At 39.2% G+C, this 22,772-nt stretch overlaps 1 protein-coding gene across 2 annotated transcripts; it reads right to left on the reverse strand.

The window, feature by feature from the left end:
- Positions 1–560: 560 nt before the first annotated feature.
- Positions 561–22,248, reverse strand: LOC109928455 (tropomyosin alpha-4 chain-like). Of its 2 annotated transcripts, none has more exons than XM_048621412.1 (7): positions 22,034–22,248; positions 18,859–18,976; positions 18,240–18,310; positions 14,316–14,391; positions 11,865–11,927; positions 11,082–11,151; positions 561–1,677 (listed from the first exon to the last, which is right to left on the reverse strand). In XM_048621412.1, the coding sequence occupies exons 1-7, from the start codon at positions 22,231–22,233 to the stop codon at positions 1,595–1,597; spliced, it is 681 nt and encodes a 226-aa protein (XP_048477369.1). In that variant the 5' UTR covers positions 22,234–22,248; the 3' UTR covers positions 561–1,594. The 2 variants fall into 2 exon arrangements, with proteins under 2 accessions (XP_048477369.1, XP_048477370.1); XM_048621413.1 differs by lacking the exon at positions 14,316–14,391 and adding an exon at positions 14,963–15,038.
- Between the last annotated feature and the right edge of the window lie 524 nt (positions 22,249–22,772).

A 22,772-nucleotide genomic window follows, 5' to 3' on the forward strand; every position in this document is an offset into this window, starting at 1 on the left:
ATTCAAATCACCAAATCTAATTTCCTTTTCTGGTACCAAGTATGGTATTAATAAATTGAGTCTTTTCTCCTTAATATTTGGCTGAAAGTGGATTTGGTGATTTAATGCTGCCACTACCTACCCATGCTTTTTTTAAAAATTCAACCCAAGCAAGACTTTATTTTAAATGGAATAGTCATCTGTACATTCAACAGAAAGACACATCCTCCAAATGTGAACTGGGAACTCTGTGTGTGTGTAAGAAAAGGAGTGCTTGAATGTATAATCAGATGCTCCACATTCAAATATCCAGTTAATTATCACCTTCTGTGCCATAAATGACACACAGGAAGCTGATACAAATGGAAGCTTGAACTCCCTTTGTATGGACCATTAGAGAAGAGCCATGGTTCCTGCCTGGCACTAAAGCACCAGTAGTGGTGGTGGGAGCCTGCCATCCAATCCATCACAACAAGGAAAGAATAAAAGCTACAGAATCATGAAAATGGGTATCTGTCCTCAGAGGGATTCAAAAACAAAGTGTCCTGTTGTTTGAAATGATTTTCAAAACACAGCATACATGCGATTTTAAAAACACCACACAAGGTAATTTTATTCCAAAGTTTAATAAACCGTACAAATAAAGAGCTTACACAGATAATTGCATAGGATAAAGTTGAATTCCAAGGACATTCATAGGGAGAAGGAACAGTTACATCACAGAAGGGTAAATGCTTGTTAAAACTCCCAGTCTGTGCTCAAGACCTTTAAAATCTGTGACAAAAAAATGTACATATTTTCACAAGCCCATATATTAAGGGTATAAAAGGTTTACAATGTCATGGTGGCATCTCCAATGATTTATCAAAACGCAATATCTCAGGAGACATATCTAGTGATTTTCTATTGTATGCTACAAATAGCAACCTTGGGTCAGCATGACACAATAGCAATGTCTGTCAACAATTGCCAGTGTGGTCCCCATGTCAGAAATCAGGCCTTTGCAACATCCTTACAAGCTTTGAATTTGTGTTTCAAATTGAGACAAACCACTTTCAACTCACTAACCAAAAGCCACAGACTTTTAAACTACAGCAGAATAAAACTCCAGGGGTGGCAGAGGAAAAGTGGTGTGCATTCTTTATTAATTTTACATAATGTTATCCAGCATCAAGTCAGAGGTCTCAATACACTTTTAGCAAGAGCTCTTCATATCAACATACTTTGCTTTAAAACCTACTCAAAAATCAAAGCTTGCCAAGAATGGAAGGCCATGAAATAGAGAACAGGAAGGAAAAGCAAATACACAGTTATAACAGCTATCATGTTTATGGCATATATGTCAAGGTCTGCCCAGTTCACTGTAATGGAAAGGGCAGAGCAGTCAAAAAGAAAATAAAAATGTTCCAACGCTGCAGTTAAAGTTTTGAACAAAAGACTTCCCCCATGAAATTTATTGGATTCAATACAAATGTTGAGCCTATATTAATTTGTTGTTCTAAACCCCATGTTGTGTTTCACACCTTGGCTGGTGGTTTGCAGTGTTTACACAGAAGACGTTGTACCATGGGCACTTGTGGCATGTAAAGCTTTATTTTTCCCCCAGTTAGAATTATTATAAGTGGCTCAGATCCACTAGAGTCTGCTCAAGCACCTGATGAATGCCCACATTCTCTTCTTTTGCTCGGGCCAGTTTCTCTATTGGTTCATGGAGAAAGAAAAATGAGAATTTAAATTTAAATAAAAAAATCAAAACAGTCTTCGGTTAAAATTAGAAATAAATGAACTGTTGCAAAATCAATAATGTAAACCACCATTTCATTATACACGCGTGAGCTTAACAATTTCAAAACATTTTTCATGTTACAACATTCAATTGCTTAATTATGAATTTGCCAACTCCAATATAGCATTTTAAATTTTCAAATTTAAACTTAGTTTATATCTCAAGAATTCCTCTCCAACTCATCTTGTTTCTTCCCCTTAAATGCACCATACAAGGTTACCCTCTGCAAATACAGCATTACATCTCCACTACCCCCAATTCCACAACTCTATGGTCCAAATTAGGTCATGGCTGAACTAAAACATTTAAGTCAAGTTGCTAAATGCACTTTTGTACATCCTTGGATTTCCCAGATGCAAACTAGATTTGAAATGCAATATTTATATAGGCATTTTACACAACAATGCAAACACTGTGCAATATGCATTGAATTGAGAAATGTGTGAGTAAACCCCCCCCCCAGGTACAGTGATTTTGCTTTTTTAAAATGAACTACTGAACAGTAGTGGCCAGCTTTCATTTTCTCCCATTCCACATCTACATTCACTGTGCTGAGAATAGTATTGCATTCAAGAAAAAAAAACAAGTTGACAAAGGCAGAATTAATCTAAATCTTTCTGCAGATCATTAGATTAAATATGCAGTTTTTGTTAAAATTTCATATGAAGAGACATGCAAAACAATGCTACGAGTTGATATTGAACAGAAAGAAGTGTTAATGTTCACTTTAAAAAATAAATAATCAGGCAAGACAACATAGAGCACGCTTTTTGGCAAGTCTTCAGAGTAAAGAAAGTCAGTTGTTAAGTTCATTCAGCACAACTCTCAGTTCACTACTGAGGAGACGATTTCTCGCTACCTCCTGACGGAAACGCTCTATTGAAACAGCATCAGTGACAGCAGATTGAAAGAAGAGAGAGTGGTGTTAGTCATGTGGAACAGATCACCTGGATAACAGGTTTAAACTATTCACATGAAAGAGTGAAGTAACAAAAAGAAATATATATACCTCAAGTTAAAGAGAGAATTGTCTGATGAAAAACAGTACTTGAAAAATAGCTTTGAGAAAGTTTTTAGTAAACTTTGTTGCTCTGCAGTCCTTTGAAATTAATATGGTCTATAAGATTGGGGGGGGAAAGAGGAGAGACGAGATGAGAGGAGACGAGGACTGATACCCTGATCCATCCCTCCTGATGTTTGATTATAACTATCTGAAATATACTGGATCAAAAGGTTTTAAAAAAATAATTTTCACATAGCACTGATTTATGAACTCAGCACACCTGTCAATACCAAGGATGCAAACGTTAATTTTCTTCACACATTAATGTCCTGTTTTGTATCACCTTCATTTAAAGGGATTATTTCACTGTGCTAATCACTAAACGATCAAGGGGTTAGATTCAGTTCAGGTGCACCACAAACACTCAAACGGGCAAAATATACAATTACACCATATATTGCAACAGGGCATTTTAAACAGTACAAAGACAAACTAAAGACTGCTTGAATTATTTGAAATAAATCAAATAGAACAGATGCTAAAATGAAAACAAAATCTACTTAAACATTGAGACCTTTGTACTAACAAGACAACAGCATTGATCGAACAAGATGAATTCAACACAGCTTCTAGTGTTGAGTCAGCCTTAATGTTCTGCCCAAACTAGCATGGATTTGCTTTGCTTAAAGTTAGTTGGCATTGCCTTGTACAAATCAGCTTGTATATGCGAAAACCCTTTCCTTTCTTGTTTAGGCATGGCTAGTTTTGTTCAATTTACAAATTACCACTTGCAGAGAAACAAGCTGCAATGGTATACCATAAATAGGCTGCTGCCTCAAGCATCAGGAAACCGGGTCCGTTTCCACTCTTGGGCGACGGTGCAAACTCGAAACAGACATTCTCCCTGTGTCTGTGTGGGTTTCCTCAGTGTGTTCCAGTTTCCTCCCACAGTCCAAAGATGTGTAAGTTGGACTGGCCATGCTAAGTTGCCCATAGTCCCACAGGGATGTGTAGGTAAGATGGGTTAGCCATGGGAAATGAAGGGTCACAGGGATAGGTTGGGATGTTCTTCGAAGGGTCAATGTGGACTCAATGGGGTGAATGGACCACTTCCACACTGTTAGGGATCCTATGAAATATCCATTAAATTTATTACACAACTGATAACTAGTCTTCGCCCACTGACAAAATACCTTGGCTTGAGCAATTTCCAAATACAGGAGGAGATCAACAAGACAGCAAAATGAGACTTGAATTTTTAAATTCATCCATGGGCTGTATGGATCATGAGCATTTTTATGGACCTTGCCAATCTCTACCAGCCCTCCAACAAATGCAAACTCCATAAAAGTTATTTGTGGCAGATTGCAATGAAGTGGAAATCTTCCGTTCTAACTCAGTGTTATTTTATAGTCTTCTCTGTACAATATTAAACCAATTAATAAAGGCAGTGGTGATTTCTAATCTTGAAGCAGAGCAGATATACCCACAGCTGTCAGGATTTTGAATGGCACAAAATACTTTCATAATTCTCCACCTCCAAGGTTAAAAATTACAGCATTCACGTTGTGTTTTGTGCCATCAACCCTTGGTCACCAAAAACAGCAAAAAGAGAGAACAAACCCAGGTTTTAAGAGCAATTGTAGTGACCAACTAAATAGATCTCTTTGCATTTAAGTTTCTAAACATACTGTTCATTCAGAAATAGAAATAGAAAATGCAAGAACCAAAACGAATAAAGAATGATAACTAGATGATAATGCTTAGTGCAAAAACAGAAATGTATTTTTCCATCTTGCATGCTATTATTTTAATATGCTTTACAGCTGAAAGTTGCAGCAATGATTCAAAAGGCTAATATACTATGCAAGTTGCAACTCAAAAACACCATTTTACTCACAGGTGGGCAGAGAAATAGTGGCTATAGCAAGGCAAAGTGGGTAAAGAAAAGAATTAAATGTGATGGGGCTTTACACAACAAGAGAGATTCCAGAAAGACTGTTCATTTACTATCAGTTGGGATATCTTAATTATGGTGGGTAAGTTTTGTGATTTTGTTCCCAACATTTTGTTTTAATGAATAAATAAGAAATTTACAGATGGATGTGGATAGTTTGAGAGAATGGGCTAAGATTTCACAGTTGTGAAAATGCAAAAGTTATCAGTTTTGGTCAGAAGACTAGAAAGGCAAATTCTTAGCTAAATGAAGAGAAACCTCAAACTGCTCTGGCTCAGAGGCCTGGGTGTCCTTGTGCTTGAATCGCAGAGTTAGCATGCAGGTACAGCAGGGAACAAGGATGGCAAATGGAATGTTATCTCAGATTCTCCAGCAATCGGCAGTTCCTACTATCTCTGGCAAATGGAATGTTGGCATTTATTGCTAAAGGAATGAAGGATGAAAGTAGAGTGTGTTGTCTTAACTGGGGCATTAGTGAGACTGCAGTTGGAGCACTGTGTACAGTTTTGGGTTCCTAACTGGAGGAAGGATGTAATTACATTGGAGGCAGTTCAAAGAGGCTTCACAAGATTAATTCCGAGATGAAATGCTTGTCTTATGAGGAGAGATCGAGCAGTTTAGGATCATACATACTAGAGTTCAGAGGAAACGAGGGGAGATTTAACTGAGGCAGTCAACATGCTGAAGAGGATTGCCAAAGCAGACATAGAGCAGATACTTTCCTTTGTAGGCAATCTAGAATGAGAGGTCATAGTTTTAGGATAAGGTGTGGCAGATTAACAGAAAGATGAGCAATAATTATTTCTCTCAAAAGAGTTGTGAATCGGTGGACCCCAGAGTACGGTTGACACCACAGCACGGAATAAATTTAAGGAGACGGCAGAGTTTTAATTAGTAATGGGGTTGAAGCGTTATAAGTAGGAAAGTGGAGCTGAGGCCAAGATGAGATCATTCACAATCATATTAAACAGGGAAGCAGATTTGAGGGGCTGAATTGCTGACTTCTGCTCGCACTTATGTTTCATGTAAACATAGCTGACTTCTCTTAGCTTGAAGTTGAATAATTCAGATGGCATTAGAAGGGTCAGGGAATCACTGTTTGAAAGGATGGTAGTGGCAGAACTCTCATCACATTTAAAAAGAACACTTTGATAAGTACTTGGAATGCCATAACCTACAGATCTATAAACCTCAAACTGCCAGCTGGGATTAAGATGGATAGTTCTTTCTTGACTAGCACAGATTCCACAGACCAAATGGCATCCTTTCTGCATGGTTTTTCTATGCAACTTAACCCATGCAATTTTAAATTACTTCAGTTAAACTGGTCAATTCCAATCCCAGCCCTCCTTTACAAATGCAAACCCCATAAAATTAGCAGTAGCAAGTTGCAATGAAATGGAAACCTTTCATTCTAACCCAGTGTTGTTTTATAGTCTTCTTGGTACAATATTAAACCAATTAATGAATGAGTTACAAAAAGAAAAACATAGGAAAAACTACAAGAATTTAGAAAAATAAACAAAATCTAGAGGGTATCTGGAGCTTAGGGCAAGGCTAATAAGAACTATTAGAAACTCAGACCAAACGAATTCATGTTTGGTGCAGCAAAACAGACATCAGAATACTAGACAGCTGGGGGCTGGGGACTGGAGTCAGGGAAACTACATAATGGTTCTACAATCTTCTGAGGAAAGAATTCACAGAAGGTACAATTTGTACTCTTGGCCTGATTTTTGGACTCAACCAAAAGGAGGGTGTCGACTCAGCAAATGAAAAGAAGAATTCTGCAAAGACATTAAATAACAAAAAACCTGAACGATAGGTTAATGTTTTAAAAAATTCACTCGAGATGTGGGTGTTGCTGACCGGGCCAGCATTTACTGCCCGTTGCCCTCAGAGATGGTGGTGAGTTGCCTTCTTGAACCAACGGAGTTCATTTAGTGTACCCACAATGCCCTTAGGGAAGCAGTTCCAGGTTTTAATCCAGCAACCCTAAAGGAACAGTGATATATTTCCAAGTCAGGACAATGAGTGGCTTGGAGGGGAACTTGGAGCTGGTGGTGTTCCTGCGTATTCACTGCCCTCACCCTTCTAGATGGAAATGGTCATGGTTTGAAAGGCACTGTCTGAGAAGTCTTGGTGAATTCCTGCAGTCCACTTTGTGGATGGTACTGAGCATTAGTGATGGTGGGGTGAGAAAAAAAAGAGTGGATGCTGGTGAATATTGGCAGGCTGATTTGTCCTGAATGGTGTCAGACTTCTTGGGTGTTGTTGGAGCTGCACTCATCCAGGCAAACAGGGAAGATTTCATTATACTCCTGACTTGTAGATGGTGGACAGTCAGAAAGTGAGTTACTCGCTGCAAGATTCCTAGTCTCTGCTTTTGTAATTTCAAAAAAGACCAAAAAATGATCATCTGAAGGATCTGCATTTTTATCCATCGGCAAGAGAGACAATTGGTTACACGGCTTGAGGGGCACCAACCCACACCAAGTATAGGGTGAGGCAAGGGGACAGACCCACTGTGAACTAACACAGGCAACATGGAGATGGCATCACTCTGCACCACACACTTAGCCATCTCGCCAACTAAGCTAAACAGCCTCCACATGAATGTCAGCTATAGCTCAGCAGACAAACTTGTGCCCTTTCCCTCAACTAGTGAGCTAGTGAAGTGATAACATTTAATTTTAACCGGTACCCACTAGAATTTATTAAAATGCAAGCTCACTTAAATGAAACTATTCCTGCTAAAATGTTCCTTTGTATTAACAGTCATTTGTTGACATGATTGTTAGCTTTTTGGTGACATATTTGGAATCATGCCTCGTGATCAGTTCAGAATTTTCACTCAATGTGTCGTAACTGTACACGTCATCCTTAATTTCTCTTGAGAAGGTGGTAGCTCAAGGACAGTTAAGAATGTGCAACAAACATTAACCTGATCAGTGATATCTACATTCTATGAATAAAAATATTCAATTGCACCACAAGCTTCAAGAGACAAGTTTAAAATTTGATATTAAAACAAGCTCACTTTCCAGACCCACTTGCTCACAGAGGATGATGATGGAATCTATTGTCCTTCCTGACCCTGCAATCTAACAGCCGTGTCAAAGTCAACAAATTTCATAAAACCCTTCAGTCAAAAAAAAAACTGCATGTCATCCTCAGACCCAGACAAAATACACAAATTGATCGTTCCAGGAGGAATGATGTTGAAGAGAGACTTAACACAACTTCAACAGTAACCATCCCAGCACACAAAACGAAGCTGCGTGCGAACACTATTTAAAAGGGCAACAACACACTGCCGCAACACGGAACTTCTTCCTCTTGGCGTAGAATACCTCTTCCAGATTTTCAAGGATAATGGATATCCAAAGAATTGGGTCAGAAGATGCCTACACGAACAGCATCAGAAAGATTCTACACGCCCCGACACATGCATCACACTACCCTACATCAGGAACATGTCGAAACTCACCACAAGACTCCTACGACTGCTGGGCATCAGAGTGGCACACAAGCCCACATCAACCCTATGACAAGTGCTCACCCCAACTAAAGACCCACTCCCCGCCATGGACAGGACCAATGTCATCTACAAGATCCCCTGCAGAGACTGTGAGAGACACTACGTCGGACAAACAGGAAGGAAACTAACGACAAGCGTACATGAACACCAACTGGCTACAAAAAGGCATGACTAATACTCACTCATCTCAATCCACATGGATAAGGAAAACCACCACTTCGACAGGGACAACACCAAGATCCTGGGACAGGCTAGGCAGAAACAGGCACGATAATTCCTAGAAGCATAGTACTCCACGAAGCATGCTATTAATAAACACATTGAACTCTACCCCATATACATTCCACTATGAAGGAAACCTGGAAGTGAGGCAATCCATCTCAATGGACCCCAGAGTTTAAAAAACCAGGCGGGAAAACACACCGACGCTTTATCGGAGGCTGCGCTGAGGATGTTACCAAGCATGGTAATGAAACGTCTGCAAAACAAAAAACCAGCTCGGCGAGCCAACCAACTTCAACAACCTTAACACAATAACACCACAAAACAAATCCTCACCTCCATAAGTGCCCTCTCGTTCTAAACTGTTTCATCAGGGGAAAACATTGTTGTAGCATCTACAATGGCAACCTTCAGGATCAAATCTGCTGTAAGATCACTGCTCGTTCTTCTTAACTCCAATGAGTACAGACCCAATCTGCTCAACCTTTCCTCAAGCAATAAACCCTTCCTCCATGAATCAGTTGAGTGGACCTTCTCTGAATGGCTTCAATGCAAGTATTTCCTCTGAAGTAAGGAGACCATGACTGCACACAGTACTTCAAATGTAGTAACACTTCTCTATTACTTTTTAAGAAGAATAATTTTTAGATGCTTACTTACAGTAGGTTGGTGACAATATACACCCATGAATAATTCCACCAGTACATTATAGACTATTAAACTCAGAGAATTTGGAGCTAGGGGACAAGTGGCAGAATGGATTGTTTTTTGCCATGAAGCCAGCTAGCAGAGTATATGAATAAAGAGTAGATATTAAACAGTGGCAGGTAGGAAGTGGCCTTCTACAAGAATCTGTATTGGGATTAATGTAAATTATGAACAGTAAAAATTGGACGTGGACATCAAACATTTCTAAATTCATGAACGAGAAGTGGGAAAGACAATACAAGAAGGTTGAAACAAATTACGGAAGGACACAAATTTGTAGAACGTGCAAATAACTGGCAAAGTTCAAACAACAGGCAAGTTAGGTGAGTTGAGAAATGCAAGTCTCGGAGAGGCAAAGGAATAACAGGATCTCAAAGTATGAATCCCCAAACACATTAATAAAGTCATTTAGAAAAGTAAGCCAAGCATTAGTTTCAATTTCTAGAGGTATATAATTAAAATTTTAAAAAATTATGCTAAACCTACATGAAACCACAAAGTGATGCATGCAGTTCTGATCACCCCATATTATAAAAAGGTTATGGAGGCACTGTTGAGTGCAGAGGGAACCACAGGGCAGGCATGCATGGGTATACTTATCAGGAAAGGAATGACAGGCTGGGTCTCCTTTCTCCTGGAAAAAGACAGATGACCTTGAAAATTATTGGAAGGGTTTGACACAGAGTGGATCCAGACTCCATCTGAGGAAGAGCCTAACTTCAGGCCAAGAGAGTCACAGACATTTCAATAGCAAACTCCGATTTCTTTACCCAAATGTGGAGCTTTTGAGAACAATAACTATACAAGGCAAATTACATAAAAGTGTATTTAAGGAGAAACTAGACAGGCCTGAGGGAGCAAGGAGGCAATGGCCTAGTGGTATTATCTCTGGACTGTTAATCCATAGACCCAAATAATGTTCTGGGGACCAGGGTTCCAATCCCCGCCATGCAGGATGGTGGAATTTGAATTAAATAAATATCCAGAATTAAGAATCTAACGATGACCGTCAATCCATTGTCGATAGTTGGAAAAACCCATCTGGTTCACTAATATCCTTTAGGGAAGGAAACTGACATCCTTACCTGGTCTGGCCTACATGTGACTCCAGGCCCATAGCAATGTGGTTGACTCTCAACTGCCTTCTGAGCAATTAGGGATGGGCAATAAATGCTGCTTAGCCAGCGATGCCATCATCCCATGAATGAATTTTTTAAAAAAGGAATTGTTGGTTACAACAGATGTAGATTTAGAGATGGCTTGACAGGAGGATAAAACCAGCATGGACCAATATGGTGTGTTTCTCTGTTGTATATCTTGCGTTTTCTTTTGGAACTATAATAGAGTTCAGTCCCAATTTTTTTTAAAAAACACTATACCAGTCAAAAACTCATGGAAATAATCCACCATTTTAGTATATACCCAACAGTCTGATCAAGTCAGCATTCACCACTGTCAAGGATAACCAGGGACAATTAGGAATGGCAAATACTGAGCTACCAGAGATGTTACATTCCAAGGCTACATTTTTTTAAGAAAAGTACTTTATTCTGATCTAAACAATTAGCACAAGATGAAACTGGTCTCAAATTAATTTTTATTTTATCACCTTTTTTCTCCCTTTCAACACTATACTTAAAATTGTTAAGAGGGATTTACTGTACTTGACTGAAATTAATTCTGAATTGTTAACCAAATGATGCAATCAGGACCTTTCCCCCACTCCATCCGATCTTATTACCAACAGACAGGATTATTCCTGACAGTACCTGTTTAAAAAAATGCTGAATTTTGATTTTTCTGCTCTAGAACCAACATCAATTAGACCATACCAGAAGAAAACAGAACTACAAGAAAATTGGCGTGGCAAGATATTAAAAATTACCTTCCAAATCATCAACTGTCTTCTCCAGTTTTATTACAGATCTTTCAGCAAACTCAGCTCTAGTTTCTGCCTGTAAAAGGATCATTAGAGGACATTGCTTTAGTGCATTTTCATTGCTCCTCTATCAGTGATTTGCTGCATGCTCTATTGAGATAGTCATTTTGGCTACAACTTTTTGCTGTTAATTTTAATCATCTGCAACCACCCTCTAACAACAACAATGAATGATATAAATAATCAGAATGGTGGGATTACACAAAAACACATTCCTTAAAATCTACTGAAAAGGGGCTTCATGTTCAGAGCTCATTGCCAGTGCCGTATGACCACAGACCTCACCACATTTCACAGAATCTCTGATACTTTTTGAAACTTCATTCCATGGCTTTGCACCAATATTCTAGCATCTCTTAGGACAACATGAAGACATTCCACCATCACCTCCCCCCCCATCATTTCTAATGTAATTTCAGCAAATCCCAAGTCATTGCTGTACAGGCTGATGAAAGGAGGTTACTTGGTTAAAACAGTACGTAGCTAAATAGGAAGGTCCATACTTTGATATTTTATGAAGCTGTTAACTGATAACAGACAGTTTGGCAGCATTTGGGCTCCAAACTGTTATCAAATTTGCTGCTAGAAGTGCAGATAGGTCCAAGACACTGAGCTCAGAGATGCCCCCAAGAATAATGCTGGAATGAAAAATGGAAACTAGAAATCCATTCCACTCTAGTATTATTCCTAAAATGAAACTCTATTTTGTTAGAAATACCTGTCACTCACCTCTTTTAGCTTATCTGTTAGCAGCCTGATTTCTTCTTCATATTTATCTTCTTTTGAAGCATACTGAGATAAAGTTTTTTTTAAGAAGAAGAACATTAAATGTCTCTCACGCTACATTTGCTTTTTACATTGACAGAAATCAGCACAGTATTTCAATAAATTTCACAGACATAAAAGATGGGATTTTTTTCAAACCTTCATTCCAATCACACATTTTCCAAAAAGAGGTGACATTTAAAGAGACAGCCCCTGTCAACGTATGAACAAAACTATACTAAGAGTTGAAACAGCTGTATCACGCCACTGAATATATCACATGGGTGGCACTGTACCCGAGCAGAAAGCCAGAACTAGTAGCGCCAAAGCTGCTCACATTAACTCATTGGCAAAACTGTGAAATAGTCTTTGGTAGATGTACGCCCTTCGGTACACCCAATAAATGCACTGCTGTCTTCAAACAAAATGTAACTTGTTTCTACAGCCACATGGACTGAGCAGTCTCAGACAATTTGCCTGTTTACATTTCTGGCATTAACCTTCCCTGAAGGTCGTTTCAGACTGATGTGGGATCAGGTGGCTATTAGCTACAGGAAATGATGGCCACCTGCAGCATTGAGTCTGGGGAAGACAGGGAGACAATGAGGAGAAGGGAAAGAGAAGATCATACAGAAAAGCACTCTGTGCTGGGCTCACGCTGAATAACTACTTAATACATTTCCTGCCAAAGTTGGCTCTTCTAGTACTAATAATGCTAAAAAGGTAATTTGGAGTTTGACTTACTACCAGTCATAACTCTGGTTAGAGAAGGCTTCGTTACAGCCATACAGACATGACAAAACATTGCATGTTTCATATAGGGCCAAAGCTTCCCATGTGCAGTTTGCTGCACTGGCCAAAGGAGAAACAGCAGCTTAGCCACAGTGCTAAATAAACAAACTGGGGTTTGATTAGGCAGAAATTACAAGTATTGACTATTGGAGACAGAAAAAGAAATCAAAGGATTCATTTTAAATATAAGAAGGTGCATCACAGCACTACTTTCAAGTAAATTTCTGTTGAAAACTTATCAGGGACATGGAGGATTAAGACTAGTTGTAAACAATGAAAATTTTATTCGACTCAAAAAAGGAAGGAAGAAATAAAAGGAAGGGAGGAAGGGAGGAACGAAGGAACGAAGGAAGGCAATGCTGACTTGAGAAGTAAACAGGCCAGGGCTAAAATTTCATCAGTAACAATCCCAAGCCTTCTAACAACTTAAGAAAATAAAATGGCACAGTTACAAAATGGATTGAGTGCAAATGCCTTAAAAATCAGCCCTGGACAGCATCTCAAGCCAACAACAGAAGCTGTTGCAATTCAAACAAAAAAAAAGTGGGCTGGAGAAGAAAGCCCACTTAGACATTATTACTGCACAGCCAAAAGGTTCACATTAGCTCCAAAGAGAACTAAAGCAAAAAAGTATCCCCATAGATAAATGATAATTATTTAAGCGTTGTAACTACAAAAGTGTGAGGCTTTAGTGACAAGGCTCACAAATATTTTGACTGAATGCATGCCCAATGTCGCTTTTTAGGTTTTACGTGCAGATCAAAGGAATCTATATTAGATACCAGAGGACTTCAGAAGTATATATAAAAAACACTGACATTATGCAGATTGCCTTTTAGTGTCTAGAATTTGCCCAGTTGGCTTTTGGGGTGGAATCTCTATTGTTGTAAATAAATGGGGCTTGACAGTTCAACCTTCACTTGGGCATGTGAATCTTGCAGTTTTGTTCTAGGCAGCTGGGAGAAAATGGTACTGCTGTCAGCAGCCATTTACATTCCTCCTTCAGTTTTGCAAGCACTGGTGGAAAAATCAACTCCAACTGATCCTCCAATGCACTGGCCCACACCAAAGGAAGCAGTGTCATTTCTTTTATCTTACAAATGGTGTCACTGAAGTTGTCACCACAAGATAGATAAATAAGATAAAGTTCCCCCTTTTCAAAAGCAGTCATTCGGGCCCCTCAGTGCAATCATTCTTGCAATTAAAAATGTGAATTTTGTGAAGTTTATTTAATTCATCTTTCTGTACCCAACAGGATAGTCAAAAGTAGATGTCACCTGCTACAATAGACATCTGGACAGTTACATGAATAGGGAGGGAATAGAGGGATACGGACTGAATAAAGGCAGGTTTGTTTTTTTAGTTTAGTCAGGGCATGCTGATCGGCACAGGCTTGGAGGGCCGAAGGGCCTGTTCTTGTGCTGTAATTCTCTTTTGTTCTTTTGTACACTTTATATGCACGCATACTGTGATACAACGGGTGAACAACAATAGATTAGTACTGGCCAAAAGCCATAGGCTGTAGAATTGCTTAACTGGCGAATTCATTCTGAGGGATTTGTCTGAAGGGCTTTATGGGGATACCATGGCTTTGAAAAGCAGTTGCATGTAGAATCCTCCTACCTTTTCAGTTTGTGCTTCCAAAGACTTCAGGCTGTTGGTGACATTTCTCAATTCTTCTTCAATCTCAGCACATTTACTGTTCAGAACAACATAGTGGGATTGGGAAAGAAGGAGGTTGAGAATATAAAGAAAGTAGCAAGAAACCCATAGCAACCTAACAGTCCTGCTCTCAGAATTTAGGCCCCGACATGGTTGGGAATGTTCAAAACAAAATTTATGACCGTAAACCAGAACATCCATGGGCACTCTATGATCACTTGTATACTTACCCGGCATTGCTGCAAAATGCGGATAGAATCTCGATTAATTCACAAATTTGTCTATTTGGTTCAAATCTCAACACTAAACATCAACTGTGCATGAAGCTTCACATAAGGGTAATGACCAACCCTGAGGAGGAAGTAACGGGGCCAAAGGTTACCTTGAGGCCTTAGAAAGTATTGAAGCCACATCTTGATCTCAGAATTCAGCTGCTATGGGTCTCCACTGGGAAGAAAACCAAAACACACAACTACCAGGAAGCAGAGCAGCAGCAGTAGCAGCAGCAGAAGTTGCAAGGAATGTAGCTTTAATATTTTCTCACACAGAAAACAGAGATGTTGGAAAGAGGAAACAGAAAATAATTAGTGGATTTCTGGGAATAATACCTCTTCCTCTGAGGCCATTAACGATTTCAAGCTCTGGTCCAATACTTTAAGCTCCTCTTCCAATTGCCGCGCCCGACTGAGTTAATCCACAGTAAGGGAGTAGAACAGACAAATCCCGGGGAGTATTCAGCATGCAATTCAACAGGGGAAAAGAAAACCATGTGCCCGCTATCGTTAGTATATTCACAAAATTATACAGAACAACTGAAATATCCACTGAATCAGATCCAGAATTAATAAATAAAATCATTGTAAAAGGGTATGTTTGTTAATTCCTTGATTGTCTAAATCAGAAGTGGCTTAAAAGCCACAACCTTTCCTGCCCGCATAAAGCCTCTGTTTTATCAGAATTTTATAGACTTAAGTTACAATGAGCTGAGAGTTATGAACTCCAACATACTCTAAAAATAGGATGGGTGGGAGACATACAAGGGCAGGAGACAAGAGGGCTGTTCACTACTGGACTTATTTTGCATAGTTGAGAAACACAATAAAAACCACATTCAAGCACAATAAAATAATTTCCCCAGCAGTCTGGCTGGAAAATGCATAAGCCAGACTGGATCCTGATTCGGAGTGGTGTTAGCAAAGAAGTTAAAGATGATGTGTGAACAGCCAGGTGGTGAATCTTCACAAGATTATAGCCTGAAAATCCAGGTGGCTGTTCAGGCAAAGTGCACAGTTAGCACTTGGGGGAGCGAGTATAATAATTATATTCAAGGCAGGAAAGGGAGGGAGCAAATAACAAAAACGGAATAACACCAAAAACCCTCCACCTGAGAGCTTGGACAGTTAATTTCAGTGAAAAAATAAAAATGTTTAAAAATCACTAGCATACTGATCTGAGTTAATTATCCTGAAGAGCTTCTGCATTTAGTTTCCAATTTAATGGCCAACTTCATGGTTTTACTGAAAACAAACCTGCTCAAATCAGACCCAGAGTTCATAGACTCTGGTTTGTTTCAGTTCAGCTTTCAAGCAGAGATGGATCTGATGCAGTAATTATCTCAATCCCAGATGAGATGTTAGATTATTGCTGAAGCAAGAGACATGTTGCTGAAGCTTTTGTGTATTGCAATTATCAGGACAAAATACAAGAATTCAAAATTTCAAACTATTTCAACAATTTACTGTACGAGAGAAAAAGTTGCAAACATTCATATGTAGGGATGCCTTCTCTGCAAACTAAAGGAATATGTTCAAGTCTGTATCTTTTTTCAATTACCCAGGAGCTCAGGGAACGTTTAGTTCCATGCTGCTTGCTCCATGGCAATACCTCAGCCAATCTGTTGTCTTGCCAACCAATCAGCATCCTTTTCTCCTGCGGTGTACATTGCTGTGATCATTTGAAATTGGATTTTTTTTTTGTTTGTACTGAAAGACATAGCTTTGGTAACCGGTCTCTCTTCTCAGCAATATCCAAGATGTTAGACTAATGACCCTGTTGATTTACCCATCATTTAATAAAAAAAAAACACATGCACAGGAGTTACACATACAGAATACAGTCTCTCACTGTTTGAATAAATTCAGCAGGCAGAATTCGAAGTACAAGACACACTCCAATTCAAATCCTACCAACCACAGCAGTCTGCCACGCCAATCACCACCAGCAAAGTGAATAATTGCAAAACTTTCTCCCTCAAAAGATCAGTTGCAGCTTGCTCCAAGTACCTAGCTGATGGGTTATCAATTACCCACTTAGCAACCATGCTTTATAAATTTATTCCGACCCTGTTTGTTGACTACATGTAACATACGCCAGCTGATATGTTATCAATGAACACGGTTTAGGATGAGATAGAGAAATAAGAGCTAAACTAAGGCGTACAGGGGGAAAAAGTATTCAGAAGTCCAAGCTACATTGATCATAGCTATTCATTAACATCTTCAAATGATAAAAGGTTTTTATCTACTGCCAAGTTGACCCGAGATCAGGGACAGTCCTAAGATCAATTCTATGAATTGATGTTGAGGATAGTAGAAAGGCCTTCTTCACTGGGTTTTAGGGTTTGAAGGGAGGGTTAGTTTGGGTGGAGAGGGGAAAAAAAACAAGTGAAAAATCAGGCATAACATTTAAAAAAACAGAGCAGCCAAGGCTTTAGCTTCATCAGCTAACCTCCCACTCTGGTTCCTGCATTTTAACCATTTGAATATCAAGTAACAGAGATATGATTGAAAGCCATCAAGTCTGGATGGTTAAAGAACTCAAACTGCCACATTGGGAGGAAAATAAACCCTCAATACTTCTTCCCCAAAAAAAAAAGGTTGTTACTGCACGTCAACAATTCCATTAATTCTGGATTCAAAAATTAGTTTTTTCTCATTTGGGAAAACATGAACCAGGGATGGGAGATTAAAGAAAGGGACTGCAGGAACAGTCTGCTGAATTTACTTCCCCACTGTCAAAACAGCCAGACTTGGTATGTTTTAAATGAAAAAAAAAGAGGGTGAAGTTTGAATCTCATCCCCTCAGCATCATAGCTGAAAGACACAACATCTAGGCTCCTCAGAAGCAGTAGTACGAGGAGACAGAGATAAAACAGAGAGGATCAGTATTCCCAGCAAAAACAGGTGGGGGAGTACATGAGGGAGGGATACTGCTCCCAGTGTATTCAACTCAACAGAAGGAGAAACATAAACTTCAGTTTTGGCTGGATTTTCTTGCTAATAAGGACTTCCAGCAAATGTAACTTTTATTCAAACAGAGACAGAAAACTGTACTCTACAAGCCACATAAGACCATAAGGAATAGGACTAGGCTGTTCAGTCCCTTGAGCCTGCTCCACCATTCAATAGGATCATAGATGATCTGACATTCCTGACATCCACTTTCTTGCCTTTCCCCATAACCCACGATTTCCCTGCTAATCAAGGATCTCAGTTTTAAATAGACACAAGATTCTTGATAAGACAAGAGCTGAAATGATATAGAAGGATGGCAGGAATGTAAATGAGAATACAATCATATCAACCACCATTTTAGTGAATGGAGAGCATGCTTAAGGGTCTAAATAGCCGATTCCTGCTTCTTGCATGCGTATGTTTTAGCACAGGAAGATGTTTGTTCACAATGCATACAATTCTTCTTTAATATTGCCAGTCTATTAAATCATGAACTTGCTAAGGGTCAAAACAGTAAAAATGAGTGAATCATTTCTTCAGATCAAAAAACTTTTATTTGTACCATGTACCGCATTCAGACTCTATATTATCCCGTAGTTATTTTCAGCAACCAACTTCTGCAAAACTAAACACTTGTAGATTTCAAACTTACCTTTCTGACACCCTTGCCCGCTCCTCAGTTCGCTCCTGATCACATTCAAGAACAACGAGCTTTCGTGCCACCTGCAAGAAGCCAAGAAAAGCTGAATTCTGATTCTGGTATGCATTAAATCTAATCTCACTTTATCTACCTTCTTCATATTGACTGAAAACTATACCTGCCAACACCAGTTTAAGTAACATGGCTCCAGCGGCAATCAACCCTGAAGGGTTCAGTCAGAGAACACAGCCACTGAACCACACTCCACAGCAGTTCATGACTTGAGCCGAGTTAACCAATCTCAACCAGGGTCCTGCTGTAGCTGCCGTTAGCCTCAGCATTATGAGTTAGTAAGGAAAGAACTGGGCTCGGGCTCCTCTGGATCACTGTGCTCAAAACGTGGCTGAAAATATCCTTTTATTTGCTCCACTCTGCTTCCCGTTTCTCAAGGCAAGTAGCGGACATGAAGCCTAACCGGAATACTGCTTCTATGTTCAGTCTAACATGACCAAATAAACTACTTGTCTAGGTTTACACACCAACAGTGTTCAGTTGGAAGAGAAGCCAGCCAGCACTGGAACAATACAACACAAATTGAAGGTGGTCAGACCAGAAGGGAGAAAAATGTTACCTCTTCATATTTGCGATCTGCCTCCTCTGCAACATGTTTAGCTTCCTTCAGCTGCATATCTTGTATTTCTATTTTCTCCTCAGCCTTTAAGACTTTGCACTCCACAACTTTCATCCCTCTGCAGAAAAACAGAATCATCAATGCCTGGGTATCAGGGAGATGCACTGGAACCAAAAAGGTTAAAATACACACTAAATGAAAACCATAAGGAAAGATTTTGTGCAGATCAGCGAATGCAAATTGGAAATCTCTGATCATTCTAAACATTTGTTCAGGCAGCTAAATTATGGCTCCCTCTGGTTGCATAATGCTTATTGCGCACAATTTATACTCAAATTGTACTTCTAACATTATACAGCAAGGTGTTCAATATGAAAATAAAACAAAATGTGACACTGAATGTTATAACAAGCCTATGTCAGAGAACCAGAAGTTTAGTCAAATAGGTTTAGGAGCTGTTTTAAAAAAGTGAAGTAGAGGTTCAGAGGGAATCTGATCACATACAAACAATACAGGTGAAGGGCTCATTTGCCACTTGCCTCTCCCTACCTTCAAATCTCAAAAGCTGTGCTTTGTTTGTTGGACTACTGACAGCAAGACATTGATGAACTCAAGCTTACTCCCTTTCATCTTCCAAACCAGCAATAAAACATGAGGAAACAATAAAGACGCTGCCTTTAATAAGGCTTATCAAAAGAAACAGGCAAGGTGGGACTGATATACAGATTTGAGTGAATGAAATAGCAGGCCCAAGAGATGAACAGTCTACTCATGTCCTGTGTGAAATTATTCATCTATTCAGAGCATAGATTAAAGGATCTCTTCTGCTAGCTCACCTTTGGATCACTACTCAAGTTATAACTTGATTTGCAAGAAATTGAAACAATGTCAGTCTCCAAACACATGGAAGGATATACTTGCATTGGAGATGGTAGAGTGAATGTCAACTAAATTGGTCCCTGGCATGAGGAGGTTGCCTTATGACAACAGGCTGACTATAACTTCTGCAGTTTAGGAGAATGAGGTGGAAGCTAATTGAAACATGCAAGAGTCTGAGGAAATCTAACAGGTTAAGTAAAGAGTGATTATTTCCATTAGTTGTGAATTTAAAATAAACTAATCTCAGGACAAGAGAAATTTAGGATTAAGGCAAGGAGCAAGTGCTTCACTTAATAGGCTACAAATCATTGGCATTTTTCTACTCCAGAAGGTTGTCTGTGCTCCATTGAATATCTTTAAGGCTGGGATGGACAAATAGACAATTTCTCAGGGAATAAAGGGACATGGAGGGCAGGTAGGAAAGAGGAATTGAAACCCAAAATCAGCCATGATCATATTGGATGGTGGAACATGCTTGACTAGCTGTATAGTCTACTCCTGCTTTGTCTTCCAAATTATGCCAGCGATCTGCTAGTACATTCAATTTGTACTATACTTCTAATTTAGAATTCTAGCTACCGAAACTAGATGCACGACTCATAATAGAACTCCATTACTATATGTACAGCTTTCACAAAAGTGAAAGCTTGAAGCAATATACCAAAGATTAGTTAGAGTTCCAGCACAGCAGCTGCTAAACACCACACCCCGCTAAAATAACTGTTGTATTTGATTTCCATTATTCGAAAATAACCATTCGTCAGCCATAGCTTTGGAATGGAATTCCCGAGTTCCTTCGCAACAGAGACCTGGTGGTCTCGCCCTGGGGTGAAGGTCCCACTGATGTGGAGATTTTTTTTGGTGGCAGTATCCAAGTATTCCAGAAGCCCGGCATAGCGGTCTGGTCTCAGCATGATTATCTTCTTCAGTGGCAGCATCCAGGTACTCCAGCATTTGTCATCTTAATCTAACTTTCCCCAACTGAAATTGATCTCAGATGAACTCTATCTTAATTTCTACTTCTTTCTTGTTATCTATGACTTGTGTCATTAATAAAGGTGCCATAGTATGGCCACGTAAAAAATTTTTCATTTTTTTTGTAAAAATAGACAGAACAATAAATTGCCATTCTATTCTATTGCTATGTTTTTATTTCCAAACCAAACCAAATCTCTATTCACCCTCCTCTTTGAATCAAATAGAGTATTAAAAGCTAAAGATGCTACAAGATGGACTGCAGAGCATCTAAAGCCCAGGAGATTGTTTTCTCCTTCCTAAAAACATGGATACATCTGTGTTTGGTAAGATGAATTAACCCCTGTTAAAGAGCAAATGGCAGTCAAAGAATAATTATTGAAAACACAGGAGGAACAATATAACTAAGCTTACTTAAATTGTAGTGGAAGATCTAGAACACATTTATGCAAGGAAGTCTTTGCAAAGGGCTGCACTGAGAGGTGACGTCCTCGATAAATGCACAGTACTGTAACCAAAATCCAAAACAGCAATTCTACACCCAAGAACCATCAATTATTATTTCTCCTATTCCTGGGTTTAGTATTGTGGCTCTTGTATATACTTGCTTCTGAGCATCAGTGTTTGACTTTGGATTCATTCAAATTCTTCCCATTCAAGAGCACCAAAAAGAAAAGTTCTGTCTACATTCTTTCATTCTTATAATTGGCTTACCAAGGAGACAGAAGAAAGTTTAAAAAAAACTTCACAACGTGTTCTTGAATTACTAAGTACTACATTAAGAAGTTCTAAATTTACAGAATTTACCAACATAAATAGATATGCTACTTTGTACATACTACACTCACTTGGCTGTTTTTCATTAGGGTTCTGAAGAAGTCCTACTGGACTTAATATACTAACTGTTTCTCTCTCCAAAGTTGCCATCAGACCTGAATTTCACCTGCACTGTTTTTATTTCAGATTTCCAGCATCTACAGTTTTTGGTGTGTTTGTTTTTATTACAATGCTATAAATTAGTTAGCATGTCATAGTTAGAGAGTGATTGACTGGATCCCAATCATCTGAATCAAAACTATTTCTGGAACTTCAAATGAATCTCACCAGCCCCAGCTGAACTGCAATCCTGCCTCTCACACAGACATTTAACAAACATTTATATTTATCACCAGATTCCTCCTTTTTGGGGACTGTGGGGTTGGAGGGTGGAAGACAGGGGGAGGAGGGAAGGGGAGGGGAAAAGAAGAAAAAGTGCTTCTTTCCCAGATTAGACAAAAATTCTTCAATGTGACAGACACAGGGACAATGCATTGCCTCCTACCGTTCACTCTCATCTGCTGATTTTTCAGCCTCCTCTAATTTCTGCAAGGCAGCAGTCAAACGCTCTTGAGCACAATCCAACTCTTCTTCAACCAAATGGATACGTCTATTCAAGGAAGCCACTTCAGACTCCGCCTGGATTGAAAAATGCACACGAGTGAGTATGATGCTCTGAAAGCTACAGTCATCCGCTACAGTCATCCACTATGAGACAATAAAACAACTTAAACATGTTGTTTCGGGGGTATTGTTAGATAGCCTGTTGGGAGTTACTTGCGAATTGCACACACTTCAGCTCGAGTTAAGGCAGGAGTCTCAAATCATTCTGGCACATTTTCAAATAAGGCAGCTCGGTAAAATTATCATCTCCAAGCAAGTCTCGCAAAGCCATGACAACTCCAAACGTTAAAGTGGTATGTCACATGTTTCTCAATATATATTTTACTTGAAAAGCCCTGCAAAGTCTGTGGGAATAAAAATTAATTCGATAGCATTGAATGAGGCAGATGAGATTGTCGAGTTTGGTCCTCCAGCAGTAAGGAAGGGACATTCAGGACTAATGATTGTAATGAGACAGTGATAGATACCTTAGAGAGAACAACCATTGATTTATTCAAAGTGCAGTATGTAACTCCAAGCTAGGGAAGCAGCAGTACTCACAAACAATGGAAGGAAAGTACCCATATGGAGAAGCAAAACAAAAAAGGTGAACAGACCAGGTGACATGAATGAGATTAGAG

Source organism: Rhincodon typus, unplaced genomic scaffold (assembly GCF_021869965.1).
Source record: "Rhincodon typus isolate 14 unplaced genomic scaffold, sRhiTyp1.1 hic_rhity00000638, whole genome shotgun sequence".
NCBI classification, from domain to species: domain Eukaryota; kingdom Metazoa; phylum Chordata; class Chondrichthyes; order Orectolobiformes; family Rhincodontidae; genus Rhincodon; species Rhincodon typus.